The following is a 13171-nucleotide window of genomic DNA, read 5'->3' as shown; positions in this document are numbered from 1 at the left end:
ACTACAGACCCTGGTTTAACTCCAAGCTGTATCAAAACCTATGATTGGGAGTCCCATAGGGCGATGCACACTCGGCCCAGCGTCGTTAGGGTTTGGCTAGGGGTAGGCTGTCATTGCAAATATGAACTTGTTCTTAAATGGCTTAGTTAAACAAAAATACATTTTGAAACTCAATCTCCCATGGTTCCTTTCGCGCGTGTTTTGACGTAGCAGGAAGTAAACTTGTCATGTCGATGTCTTTAGAAGTGAAACGGGTGAGTTTTATGACAATTAACGTGTATATTTATCTGTCTCATTTTATATTTCACGTCAATACAATATGCACGGCAACGTCTGGATTATATCTAATGTAGTTCATATATATCTGTGTCGTTGTATATTTCACGTTAATACAATAGGCTTTGTAAGGTCTGCGCCTCGTCACGTTAATGTTTTCAAGGAAATATGTTTTTCCCTGACCACAGTCAGCCCCTAAACAAGATCAAGATGAACACATTCTCCAGAATAGCAATAATGTGTAGTGTAGACAAGAGTACACCGTTTATACTTTAATCCCTTTGTTGTAACTCTGTATACTTGCGTGTAAAATTGGTTGTAAGAACCGTTATCTCTCTCTCCACACCCCCTATCTTTCGCAACACTCCTTCCCTCTCTTTCTTCCCCCTCACTCTTATCCTCCAGGGCAGTCTATATATGATGTGATGTGATGGGTGTCCATGGTCTGACCAGCTATGTGGAGGGTAACAGGGGCTTGTTCCAGGACGTCAGGTTCAGAGACAGCAGACTTGTGATAGATGGCTGTAGTCTGTTCTTCAGGCTCTATCTAAACCATGGACTGGATCAGGCACACGGAGGGGACTACGATGCCTTCGCTGCCCTACTGTCTACCTTCATCTCTGCACTGGAGGCCTGCAATATACAGCCTTATGTGGTGCTGGATGGCGGTAAGGAGGAGGAGGTGTTTGTGTGTGTCTGGTGTGTGTGCAACAGGATCTGTGGCTCACGAATCGGCCTCTTCAGTAACTTCTGAAGCCCCTTAAATAAAATCCACTAGGAGAAAAATCATGATCGATTCCAGTAACCGTCAATGATGATGATGATGATGATGTGTGTGTCAGGGTTTATGTTAGCCGGCTTTTGGCCGCAATAAAACTGTTGCCGGGCAAAAAGACCGGGAGAAAAACGAATCCCATTGCAAAATAACACTTTTTTATTAATTAATATAAATACATTTGACCGTCATGCTTATCGGTCTATAGGTTACTTTGCATAATTTAGTGGAATTAAATTGGCCTTTGTGTATTTATGTTAGTCAACTAATATCTTATTTATTCAACACAACTATCATTTAGAGCCTATTTTGATAGGGATTTCTCCTGCAGATTCACAGCTGGTTGGTGCTGGAGTAAAACGTGCTTTTATAAACCCATTCAATGCGCAACAATTCTAAATGTAATCTTGTGTTAAAAACAGTTTTGGTTCTAAATTAAAAATAGCTTTTTTATTTCTCAACTGATAATTGAAGTGCGCCACCCATTCACCATTCAAGTGCAGGCAACAGGCTATCAGTGGGTCACCAACCACTTTACAATGTGAGCTGGAGGCAGTATGCATTTTGAAAACATACTTAATTGTTTGAAATCTGAATGTTTTATTACATATTGAGACATGTCTGACATTGCTTCAATGTAGCCTATAAGCAAAATCTGACCATGGAAACGTGGAGGCAATTATTTTATGAAAGGCGCGTGAGTTTCAAGTTTGGGGAAGATGTCAATTTATCCCACCATTTCTACCGTTCTGCGTGCCAGTTATGATTTTCATATGCACATTTTTGTGGAACCATTTCATTTCAATAATAAAGTTTTAATTTCTCAAAATCATTATCAAATGGTTAATCATAAACATCTAATAAAAATTCTAAAAGTTAAGTCAACTAAAGAGAGATCACCAGCCTCTGCCATACGGACACATTGATACACCGTGATCCATTGGCGCCTAAAGAAATGAGCGTATGGAACTCATAGCCTATAGGCCAAAGCAGCAGTAGCCTATAACTGGTGATTATCGAGCGGTAGATTGTTGGAAATATTTTTGAAATAGCTTACTGTGAGGAAGTAAAGTTTTAATATATTATCATTCACAATGGATGTAAAAAACAACAACAACAACACTTTCCTAAATTTCCGCGCAGCAGGCCAGGTACTTCTATGCGTGCGAGGTCCCCCAACATTATCAGAACAGAGAAACTAGACACATGCTCACATGGAGCACTCCAAACAAGACAATGAAAACATATATACATCTCGTAAATGATGGTTATGAAATAAACACAAACTTATTTCTCGCAAGTGTAGAAGGTTGTGAACTCTGCAAACGTTTCTACTCCGCGCATGAAAACGGTGAAAACTGTAATTAATACATGCATTAACAGAAATTGATGTAACCAAATGACGGGAATTAACTACTTGTGACATATGTGATGGGGAATTGATAAAAAAAATATATAATCAAAGTGCAAACAATTCACACAATGAAACAATGAATGCGCAAGAGAGAGACTTGCCTATACAGTATCTTCGCCACACATCCCTCCCCTTCTTCATGTCTCAACATTTTCAATTAAACTCAAGACACATCATCTCCACACATATTTTAGATGTTTTTCACTGACACCCGCAACTCAATAACCAGCTTGGCCTATTCCCACGCGTGCTGCCCAAATTGCGGACTTCGCAAATAGGCATATACGAGTTCATGATTTGAAACAATCCACAGCTAGCTATTTTTTTAAATAAGCTAATAATCCTTGTTTCCTCTGTGGCTAAATAATACTTTCTGGTGAAGTATTTTTAATTATTTTATTTATTTCTGTATAGACAGGAGCAATTATAGGAGCAATTTGGCACATGTATTTCCATTTACTTTCCTATTCGATCCACCGCTATGCAATTTCACTCCTGTTCTAATGGTTTTCATATGAACTTCCTTTCTGCACAATCCTAGTCATATTAGCAACCCATTCTAGTTGTTGCATCTTGAAATTCTCCCTCTTTATAACCGCTATCAGGTGTGCTGTGGTGTTTTCCCAGCTGTGCTGTTTTAGAATGGTGTTTTCCCAGGTGTGCTGTTTTAGAATGGTGTTTTCCCATGTGTGCTGTTTTAGAATGGTGTTTTCCCATGTGTTCTGTTTAGAATGGTGTTTTCCCAGGTGTTCTGTTTTAGAATGGTGTTTTCCCAGGTGTGCTGTTTTAGAATGGTGTTTTCCCAGGTGTTCTGTTTAGAATGGTGTTTTCCCAGGTGTTCTGTTTAGGGTGGTGTTTTCCCAGGTGTTCTGTTTAGAATGGTGTTTTCCCAGGTGTTCTGTTTAGAATGGTGTTTTCCCAGGTGTTCTGTTTAGAATGGTGTTTTCCCAGGTGTTCTGTTTAGAATGGTGTTTTCCCAGGTGTTCTGTTTAGGATGGTGTTTTCCCAGGTGTTCTGTTTTAGAATGGTGTTTTCCCAGGTGTTCTGTTTAGAATGGTGTTTTCCCAGGTGTTCTGTTTTAGAATGGTGTTTTCCCAGGTGTGCTGTTTTAGAATGGTGTTTTCCCAGGTGTGCTGTTTTAGAATGGTGTTTTCCCAGGTGCGCTGTTTTAGAATGGTGTTTTCCCAGGTGATCTGTTTTAGAATGGTGTTTTCCCAGGTGCGCTGTTTAGAATGGTGTTTTCCCAGGTGCTCTGTTTAGGATGGTGTTTTCCTGTGAATTGTATATTGGCAAATGTTTGAAAATGACGTTTTATTGTCTGCTTCATTACGTGAGTTGCATGTTCTGTTAAGCTGCATTACCATAGTCTAAATGGGATTTCTGTCATTCTGAGCACCGTGGTTGGACCCCCTTATGCACGCAATGCATATGGGTCCGATAGATTTCTCAAATGGCCCGAAAATTTGAATCTTCCCGGTCACGTTGTCCAGCGCCACATTTTCCTAACAGAAACCCTGGTGTGTGTGTGTGTCAGGCATGGACCCCAGTGATAAGAAGCTGTCCACCCTGAGGCAGCGGCTGCAGAGTAAGATCCAAGAGGCTGAGTCTCTGTCCCGGGGCCGACACGGCTCTGTCCTCCCCCTCCTCACAAGACACGTCTTCATCCAGGTACAGACACACACAGACAGACCCAGAGACATACACACGTACAAAATACAGGTGAACTCATACACACCACTCTTTTCCTTTTTCACATCACATTCTTTTTTTTTCTGTCCCTCCCTCAGGTCCTCTCCCAGAGAGGTGTCCCGTTGGTCCAGTGCCCCGCCGAGGCAGACTGGGAGATTGCCTGCCTGGCCAATCAGTGGGGTTGTCCAGTTCTGACCAATGACAGCGACTTTTACATCTTTGACTTGCCAGGTGGGTGGAGCCAGACCATGAAGTGATGTCTCCTTCCAGTTTTTATCTTACCCCTCCCCCTCCTCTCTCTCATCCCTTTCTCCCGCCTCTATTTCCAGGTGGTTATATTCCGTTCCGGTTCTTCCAATGGGGCAGTGTTAGCGGTTCCCCTCCACATCACTACATCCCAGCCAGACGCTACACGGTCAGTGGGATGTGCCAGCACTTCAGGGGAATGAACCGGGAACTTCTGCCGCTGTGTGCTGTCCTGGCAGGGAATGACTACACCACAAAACAAACCTACAAACACATACACACACTCCTCCCTCAGCTAACCACGGGAGGGAAGAGGGGAGGCAGGGGCGGAGGGAGCCCATCCCATATAGAGGGCCTCCTTCTCTGGCTCTCCTCCTTCCCTGGACCTGAGGAGGCTCTGGAGGAGGTGGGGAGACTGACAGGAGGAGGGAGAGGAGGAAGGGGAAGAGCAGGGAGTGGAGGAGAGAAGTCCGGCCTGTGTTCTGTGCTCTGGTCAGGCATGCAAGAGTACCATCTGACTCCTCAGAGCCGTCTCTCTGCCTGGTTCTCTGGAGGCTCATCCAGGTCGCCAGAGGGGCTGTGGACCACTACTCCCTGCCCGCTGCCAGAGTGGCTGTGCTGGGCCGCAGTGAGCGGGGCGATGGCCCCCCTGGTGCTGGATGTCCTGGAGCTCAGGAGGGTGCTGCTCATCCCTCAGGTGGAGAACAGCCGACTACCCAGCAGCCACTGCAGTGCCACGGCCATACGACAGGCCCTCTACGGGATCCTACTGGCCAATCAGGAGCAGGGGGAGAGGGGAGAGACGGGGTGGGGAGAGTGTCACAGGGTCCAGAGACAAGGTGGACAGGAGACCCAGGTAGAGGGACAGGGAGAAAGGGGGAGGGGAGGAAGGCAGTGGGGGAGGAGGGGAAGGGGCAGAGGTCAGAAACAGGGAGTGGGTCAGGGGGGTGCAGAGCCTTCCTCAGGCAGTGGTCAGGGTGAGAACATTGCCCCTAGCGCTGTGGAGAGTGACAGAGGTATGAGTGTGTTTGTGGAGGAGTACGACAGACACAATCTGAACCTGAGGAAGTGCCAGGTGGAGCCACGGACCCCTGGAACCATTCTACACCTTGAGACACTCTGCCAGGTAACCATAACTCTCTGGCAGGTAATCATAGCAACACACTGGCAGGTAACAATATCAACACACTGTGCCTGGTAACCATAACAACACACTCAGTCTACATTTTTCCAAGATTGTTACTTTTTTGTCTATAGTGTCATCTTCCTTTTGATTATACTAATCCCCACCCCTCCCTCTCTCTCTCTCTCCCTCCATCTCTCTATAGGCTCCTGTGTCAGTTCGGCTGGGAGTGCTGTATGATGTTCTGGGGGTGAAGGAGTCTTCTCTGTCCCCCCTACCTCCTCACCTTAGGCTGGCCCTTGGAGTGACTGGGTTCTGGAGGAGAGAGGCCAGACCTTTTCCCTCTCTACCCCAGGTACAGGCTCTGCTGCTGGGCATGGTCCATGGAGAGATGGCCCGGAACACTCATCCTGGACAGAACCAGAATACAGGTAGGGGCAGTGTACACACATGCAAACACACAGGCACGCACATAAACGTGTGCAAAACACAAACACAAAAAAACATCACATTGCAAAGTGCCCAAATATTTGGTTGTACAGTCTTGTCTTTCGTACACCAACATACACACTAAACCAGTTCTCGCTCTAACTCAGCCACAGAACGGAACCTGTGGATGAAGCTTCGCCTGCGGCCAGGAGACAGGCGGGGTTTCGATGTGGGTGTGGCTCATTCCCTCAGCCAATGGCAGGCCTGCCTGTGGAGTGTACTCAGTCTGAACCAGTTACTGTGTCTGCCCCTGCCTGAACCAGACACAGCATGGTAGGTAACGCAAGCACACACACACACACACAGCCCCTACCCATTTGAACCATACTGTCCCTCTGTCCCCCAGGTTATTCAGTGGTAGTCTGGTCCATGGTTTGGTTGGCCGTCTGAGAGGGGGTTGTTCTCCTGAATCTGTTCTGGCTGCAGCTCCTCTCTCTGGGCATATCTACCGCTCCCTACTTGCTGTTCTGGAGGACTGCATGCTAAATACACTACCCTCATCATCATCAGGGAGGAGGAAGAGGGGGAGAGGAGGAGCAAAAGGAGGAGCCCCTTCCTCCCAGGAGATCAACAACAGGTTTGCTCTGCTGATGACTGAGGAAGAGGATGAAGAGTGAGAGGAGTGAGACTGTAGGTTCTTTCTAGTCAACGTGGTGCTCAAATAAACGTTGTTCCTCTTTCCACAGCTTAGAAAGAGAGGAGTGGGATGAAAAGAAAGAGGGCCTGTGGGACACTATTTTAGGAAGCATTAATCCATATGATTTAAATCCACTCAGGGAATGCTGCGTTTCAATGACGATTCTAAATGATTAACATTTATTTCTGATGAAACTCTTCCTTTTAATTAGGACATATACATGAGGCCTTTACAGCAGCTAATGCCATCTTGACAAGCAGCTGATGTCACCTTGTCCGCATATGAGTCTACACAAAACATTGAGCCTTTAAACTATTTTTAATGAAATGTGTAAACTCAATGATGTGCATTTTGTTCTTATCATTAGTCTCAATGTCCACATAGCAACCTAACTATTAGTAACCAAATAAAAACATGTTCAGTTCCAGCTTTGTTTATTATCAATTTCATGTAACAGTCATCACATACATACAGTAGTAAAAATGCTAATGTTTCTTCTATAACCTCAGACATTACATTTCATTGCAGTACAATATAAAATAGTACAATTAAATACGCACAATAGCATAAAATACATAGTATAGAATCATATTTTCAAATTCTTGAGCTGCACTTGATTTCATTTACACGGTAAAATACAACCAATGGATTAGTTCCAAAAGTGCTATCTACTTTCAAGTACTTAAAAGTACCTGACCCAGGTCTGATAAAAACATGTTTAGTTGAGACTAAGTGTATCAGCTGAGAGCTCTTGGATCAGTCGTTCATCTGTAGCTTTAGCAATGAGCTTCTGTCTGAAGACAATCATCACTGAGTGACTTTCATGTTAGTATTTTCCCAGTTCTATGTGCTGCTCGTCAGCACCTCGCCTCAAAGAGTGTGTTCTCTATGATTTCTGTCAATGTGAAGCTTCAACATGATTCCACTACAGCAGTTTCATACCACACTGACCAGCTCTCGTCCTCCAAATAAAAGCACAACAGATAAAACATTTTAAAGACCCTGTGTTATGCTGTGGATGATGATGGGGGTACTGTGTGTGTTGACTCAGTCTCCTCTTCCTTGGCCCCACAGGTGTCCACCACACAGATCAGACAGCTGGTGACGGGGAACGCCCTCACCTTACTGCACGTCACCCACCTACACACACACACACACACACACACGAAGGAGTAAGATAAAACACACACAGGAAATCATACACAAATGTGTGTGTGTGTACCTGTCAGTGTCAGTGTGGTACTCCAGGATGTGTCCTAGTCGTCCGACCCCCTGGAAACCTGCCAGTACGTAAATCACTCCGCTGACTGCAGCACACCTCACGTTCATCCCACGCCACGGCATCGCCGTTGCAACGTGCCACTCATTCCTGCCGATGTCATAGTACTCCACCGAGTCCAGCCCACCTATACACTCACACATATAAATATACCCCAAACATACCCAACAGAGAGTGTGTGTGTGTGTGTGTGTGTGTGCCATACCCAGTCCGTTCATTCCTCCCACAGCATAGATTCTGTTGTTGACAAACACCAGACCGTGGTTCTTCCTGGCTTCCCTCATCCCACTCAGCTCCCTCCATCTAAAAACACACACAGAAGATACACATTTATTCACTTCTAGAGGGGTATGGTGTGTGTGAGCGAGTACGTACGAAAGGGAAAGGAGGATACCTAGTCAGTTGTACAACTGAATGCCTTCAAATGAAATGTGTCTTTCACATTCAACCCAACCCCTCTGAATCAGAGAGGTGCGGGTTGCTTCCATAGTATGTGTGATTAGACTCACTCCTCCTTAACGGAGTCATAGACCTCACAGTTGCTGAGGACCCTCCCAGAGACGTTGTTGCCTAGGGACCCTCCACAGACGTAGATGAGCCCATTGGCCTCCACGCTGCCGTGGCTACAGCGAGGCATCAACATACTGGCTTTGGTCTGCCATGACTCACACCTCGTGTCATAACACTCAAACAGGTTCAACGCTGAGCTGCCTGGAGGGAGAGACGGACAGACACACACAGAAAGGAGCACAAACACTTCAATACAAAGGAGATACAAAGGTACGCTACAATACTAATATAGATAAGCCATCAGCACAATACTTCCCTGTTCTCCGGTGTGTGTGTGAAACTCACCTACTTCCGACCCTCCAGAGGTGTAGATCTTGCCCTGAGAGGCGCAAGCAGCCAGACTGTCCCGTGGTGTAGGGGGGCCTGGTTTACAGAAGAGAAAATGTAAGAACAAACAATATTTTTCTCATTTTAGACCACATGGGAGTGAGTATTTAATGGTATTAAAAGACACCGAATACTAAATGTTTTATGAATAGGGAATGACCCTAGAATGGCAAAAAATGTATTCCAAGTGGTTTTAATGGGCTTTCTTCATTCTGATGGTTTTATACACAACCAAACTAGGACAAAACTGACAGTGAAGTAGTCCAATTTGTAGAACTTTTCATTTATTTAGCACTGTATCAAAATACCTTTATAGATGGTATTATATCCATACTGGGGTATTCTGGTTTTCACAATATATCACCCAGCCCAAACACACACATTTTTCTATGTTGCAACTCAAGTCACACTACTCCCATTTCAGTCACTAATACAACACACACACTTTCCAGTACCTAGTTTGGAGTACCAGCTGTCCTTCAGTACGTTGTAACAGTCCATCCTCTTGATGGGGAACAGCTGAGATCCTCCCAGGATGTAAACAACATTATCCCAGAACACCGCCGTGGCATCACGACGCTTCTCAAACGGACAACGAATGTCTGACCAGCTGTAGTCCTGGACACACACGGCCCGTACTTGAAATGATTCGGCCGTTTGATTAACATCCCCACATACTTGAATGAGAGCAGATGGACTACAGACTGGCCTTATCTAAGTGACGTAATGTTCTTTGCGTTGAAGCACATGTAGGATTACAAAGGTGTGTGTTTGTGTACCTTAGGGTTGAAGTATCTGCAGGACTGTGGTTGCGAGCCTCCAAACAGAGCAATCCTGTAGTCGTGTTTCTTACGTCGCGGGTGACTGTTCTCTCCCAAATCCTCACGATCCTCTGGGCACAACAGGTGGTACCGCATCCCACCTAGATACACAAAAGAGGTTACACACACACACATAAATAATGGGGCCAATGTGTGACATTGGGATCCACATGTCAAAATGGTTTAAAACAACAAAATATGAGTTTAAATGCAGTTCCACATATGCAAATTGTCCCATAACTCCCATTATACTTCTCCCTTTATACCGATGACCACATCTTTAAGCAGGGTTCATACAGACATTTGCAAGTCAAATTCAAGGACTTTTGGGGACTTTTTCCAGGCACTTAATTGTAATTTTCAAGGACCTCAATGTTATACAATTGTATAATTTATATAACTGGACATACAGTATTGGGCCTTATATAGACCCCCTCCCCAAAAAAGCATGCAAAAAGTGTAAAAGAAAAGTAGGCCCTTGTCACTAAGAATAAATGCATTTTTTAGGCCTTGATATTCAAATGATTATTCCATCCTAAAATATGTGAGAATAATGTAGACATTGCCTGACGAAATAGATTGGATGCATGGCAATGTTTCTGTAGCCTATGTGGCTGACGCAGGCACATATAATAAAGCCATGGATAGCTGTAGCATTAATCTCACCATCGCTGTTATCATGAGAAAGTGACCAAAAAACAGGAAGTATTTGTATGGAAAGCCAAGTTGAAGCCAACATGAGATGTTGTCATCATAATAACCGCACATGGTTTTACCGCAGCAACCTTCAATTGAAGTGGTGGAAAACAAAGGAAAGTGGTCACATCTCTGACAAAAACGGATCAAAAATTAAATAAATGGATACCAAATGCAAATCCAACAAGTATTATGCATAATGATTGAAGAAGCACGTTAATGACAGTATGTATTTAGGTTAAGTATCAAGGTAAGGTCCCTCTCGGTTAGAGACATTTGATTTTTCAATAGTATTTACTTTTTTAAAGCATTTACAAAATGTTATGTAGTTACACTGCATTTCTGAGATCTCTATACAAAAACTGACAGCAACAGTGAGGGGAAAAAAAATATTTGATCCCCTGCTGATTTTGTACGTTCGCCCACTGACTAAGAAATGATCAGTCTATAATTTTAATGGTAGGTTTATTTGAACAGTGAGAGACAGAACAACAACAAAAATCCAGAAAAACGCATGTCAGAAATGTTATAAATTGATTTGCATTTAAATGAGGGAAATAACTATTTGACCCCTCTGCAAAACATGACTTAGTACTTGGTGGCAAAACCCTTGTTGGCAATCACAGAGGTCAGAGGTTTCTTGTAGTTGGCCACCAGGTTTGCACACATCTCAGGAGGGATTTTGTCCCACTCCTCTTTGCAGATCTTCTCCAAGTCATTAAGGTTTCGAGGCTGACGTTTGGCAACTCGAACCTTCAGCTCCCTCCAAAGATTTTCTATGGGATTAAGGTCTGGAGATTGGCTAGGCCACTCCAGGACCTTAATGTGCTTCTTCTTGAGCCACTCTTTTGTTGCCTTGGCCATGTGTTTTGAGTCATTGTCATGCTGGAATACCCATCCACAACCCATTTTCAATGCCCTGGCTGAGGGAAGGAGGTTCTCACCCAAGATTTGACGGTACATGGCCCCGTCCATCGTCCCTTTGATGCGGTGAAGTTGTCCTGTCCCCTTAGCAGAAAAACACCCCCAAAGTATAATGTTTCCACCTCCGTGTTTGACGGTGGGGATGGTGTTCTTGGGGTCATAGGCAGCATTCCTCCTCCTCCAAACACTCCGAGTTGAGTTGATGCCAAAGAGCTCCATTTTGGTCTCATCTGACCACAACACTTTCACCCAGTCCTCTGAATCATTCATGTTCTTTGGCAAACTTCAGACGGGCATGTATATGTGCTTTCTTGAGCAGGGGGACCTTGCGTGCGCTGCAGGATTTCAGTCCTTCACGGCGTAGTGTGTTACCAATTGTTTTCTTGGTGACTATGGTCCCAGCTGCCTTGAGATCATTGACAAGATCCTCCCGTGTAGTTCTGGGCTGATTCCTCACCGTTCTCATGATCATTGCAACTCCACAAGGTGAGATCTTGCATGGAGCCCCAGGCCGAGGGAGATTGACAGTTATTTTGTGTTTCTTCCATTTGAGAATAATCACACCAACTGTTGTCACCTTCTTACCAAGCTGCTTGGTGATGGTCTTGTAGCCCATTCCAGCCTTGTGTAGGTCTACAGTCTTGTCCCTGCCATCCTTGGAGAGTTCTTTGGTCTTGGCCATGGTGGAGAGTTTGGAATCTGATTGATCGATTGATTGCTTCTGTGAACAGGTGTCTTTCATATAGGTAACAAACTGAGATTTGGAGCACTCCCTTTAAGAGTGTGCTCCTAATCTCAGCTCGTTACCTTATAAAAGACACCTGGGAGACAGAAATCTTTCTGATTGAGAGGGGGTCAAATACGTATTTCCCTCGTTAAAATGCGAATCAATTTATACCATTTTTGACATGTGTTTTTCTGGATTTTTTTGTTGTTATTCTGTCTCTCACTGTTCAAATAAACCTACCATTAAAATGATAGACTGATCATTTCTTTGTCAGTGGGCAAACATTCAAAATCAGCAGGGGATCAAATACTTTCCCCCCTCACTGTAGATCCAGGATTCTTACAGGGTTCAAGTTCAATGTCTAATTTAACTGATTAATGCTTAATATATTATATAAAGACAACTTACATTGCCATAAATGCAAGGACAGAAAAGTAATGTTTTATGTCACATGATTTTGAACAAATCCTTCAAGGCACCAACCATAGCTATGATCCCACCTATATCATAATGAAATGACATGAAAATGGTTTGCAGATTATTATCAACGACTTATCAAAAGCTGTAACAAGTTGTCCAGTGTAGGAAATCCTCACTGGTACCCCAGTTTATAGTAAGACCCATATACAGCTGTGTGTACTCACTGATGACCATCTTGAGACACTCTGGGTTGTCCTGTATGAGGGGTTCAGCCTGGACAGTCTTAGACAGGAAGGCTTTGGACACCAGAGGGAAGCGAACACAGCCCAACACTTCCACCATGTGACTCTGTCTGTTACACACATCATACTTCAGCCACCGCACCGCAGACTCATAGATCTACACACACAAACACACAGAAAGGGAGAGAGAAAGGGGGGAGGGGTGTCATACTTGAGCCACTGATCTACATACTTTACCATGTTGTCATTAATGTATCTTGGTGTGTGTATGTTACCTGGTCCTCGGCCCGGACAGTGAGTGTGTCTTGGTGCAGTAGCTGTGTGAGCTGGGTGACGTTCAGTTGGAGGAATTCATCCAATTTATAGACCTCAGTGAAGTGTTGATGGATAAAGTCATCCGCTGACAGCTTCAATTCTGGACAGTCCAAACACTCCGCTAGAGCAGAGATGCCTACAGAGAGACCAGAGGTTAAGGAGTGGGTTTGTGTAGAGGTGAATTTGAGAGACACTACTATA

At 44.4% G+C, this 13171-nt stretch overlaps 2 protein-coding genes across 2 annotated transcripts in view; one reads left to right on the top strand and one right to left on the bottom strand.

The window, feature by feature from the left end:
• Positions 1 to 191: 191 nt before the first annotated feature.
• On the top strand, positions 192 to 7076 carry aste1b (asteroid homolog 1b). Its single transcript, XM_046326529.1, has 8 exons — positions 192 to 254; positions 682 to 944; positions 4000 to 4133; positions 4253 to 4385; positions 4484 to 5526; positions 5729 to 5954; positions 6120 to 6285; positions 6359 to 7076. The coding sequence occupies exons 2-8, from the start codon at positions 707 to 709 to the stop codon at positions 6627 to 6629; spliced, it is 2211 nt and encodes a 736-aa protein (XP_046182485.1). The 5' UTR covers positions 192 to 254; positions 682 to 706; the 3' UTR covers positions 6630 to 7076.
• klhl7 (kelch-like family member 7) overlaps positions 7067 to 13171 on the bottom strand; it is a 7417-nt gene continuing 1312 nt past the window's right edge. Inside the window, exons 5-13 of the mRNA XM_046326530.1 lie at positions 12931 to 13106; positions 12638 to 12812; positions 9605 to 9747; positions 9281 to 9443; positions 8784 to 8861; positions 8438 to 8639; positions 8134 to 8231; positions 7872 to 8055; positions 7067 to 7789 (exon numbers count right to left, since the gene is read on the bottom strand). Coding sequence (XP_046182486.1) covers positions 7657 to 7789; positions 7872 to 8055; positions 8134 to 8231; positions 8438 to 8639; positions 8784 to 8861; positions 9281 to 9443; positions 9605 to 9747; positions 12638 to 12812; positions 12931 to 13106 — 1352 coding nt within the window. The 3' untranslated portion in view covers positions 7067 to 7656. The remainder of the gene's footprint in view (positions 7790 to 7871; positions 8056 to 8133; positions 8232 to 8437; positions 8640 to 8783; positions 8862 to 9280; positions 9444 to 9604; positions 9748 to 12637; positions 12813 to 12930; positions 13107 to 13171) is intronic.

Source organism: Oncorhynchus gorbuscha, linkage group LG24 (assembly GCF_021184085.1).
Source record: "Oncorhynchus gorbuscha isolate QuinsamMale2020 ecotype Even-year linkage group LG24, OgorEven_v1.0, whole genome shotgun sequence".
Lineage (NCBI taxonomy): Eukaryota > Metazoa > Chordata > Actinopteri > Salmoniformes > Salmonidae > Oncorhynchus > Oncorhynchus gorbuscha.
This window is presented reverse-complemented; position numbering and strand designations above follow the sequence as displayed.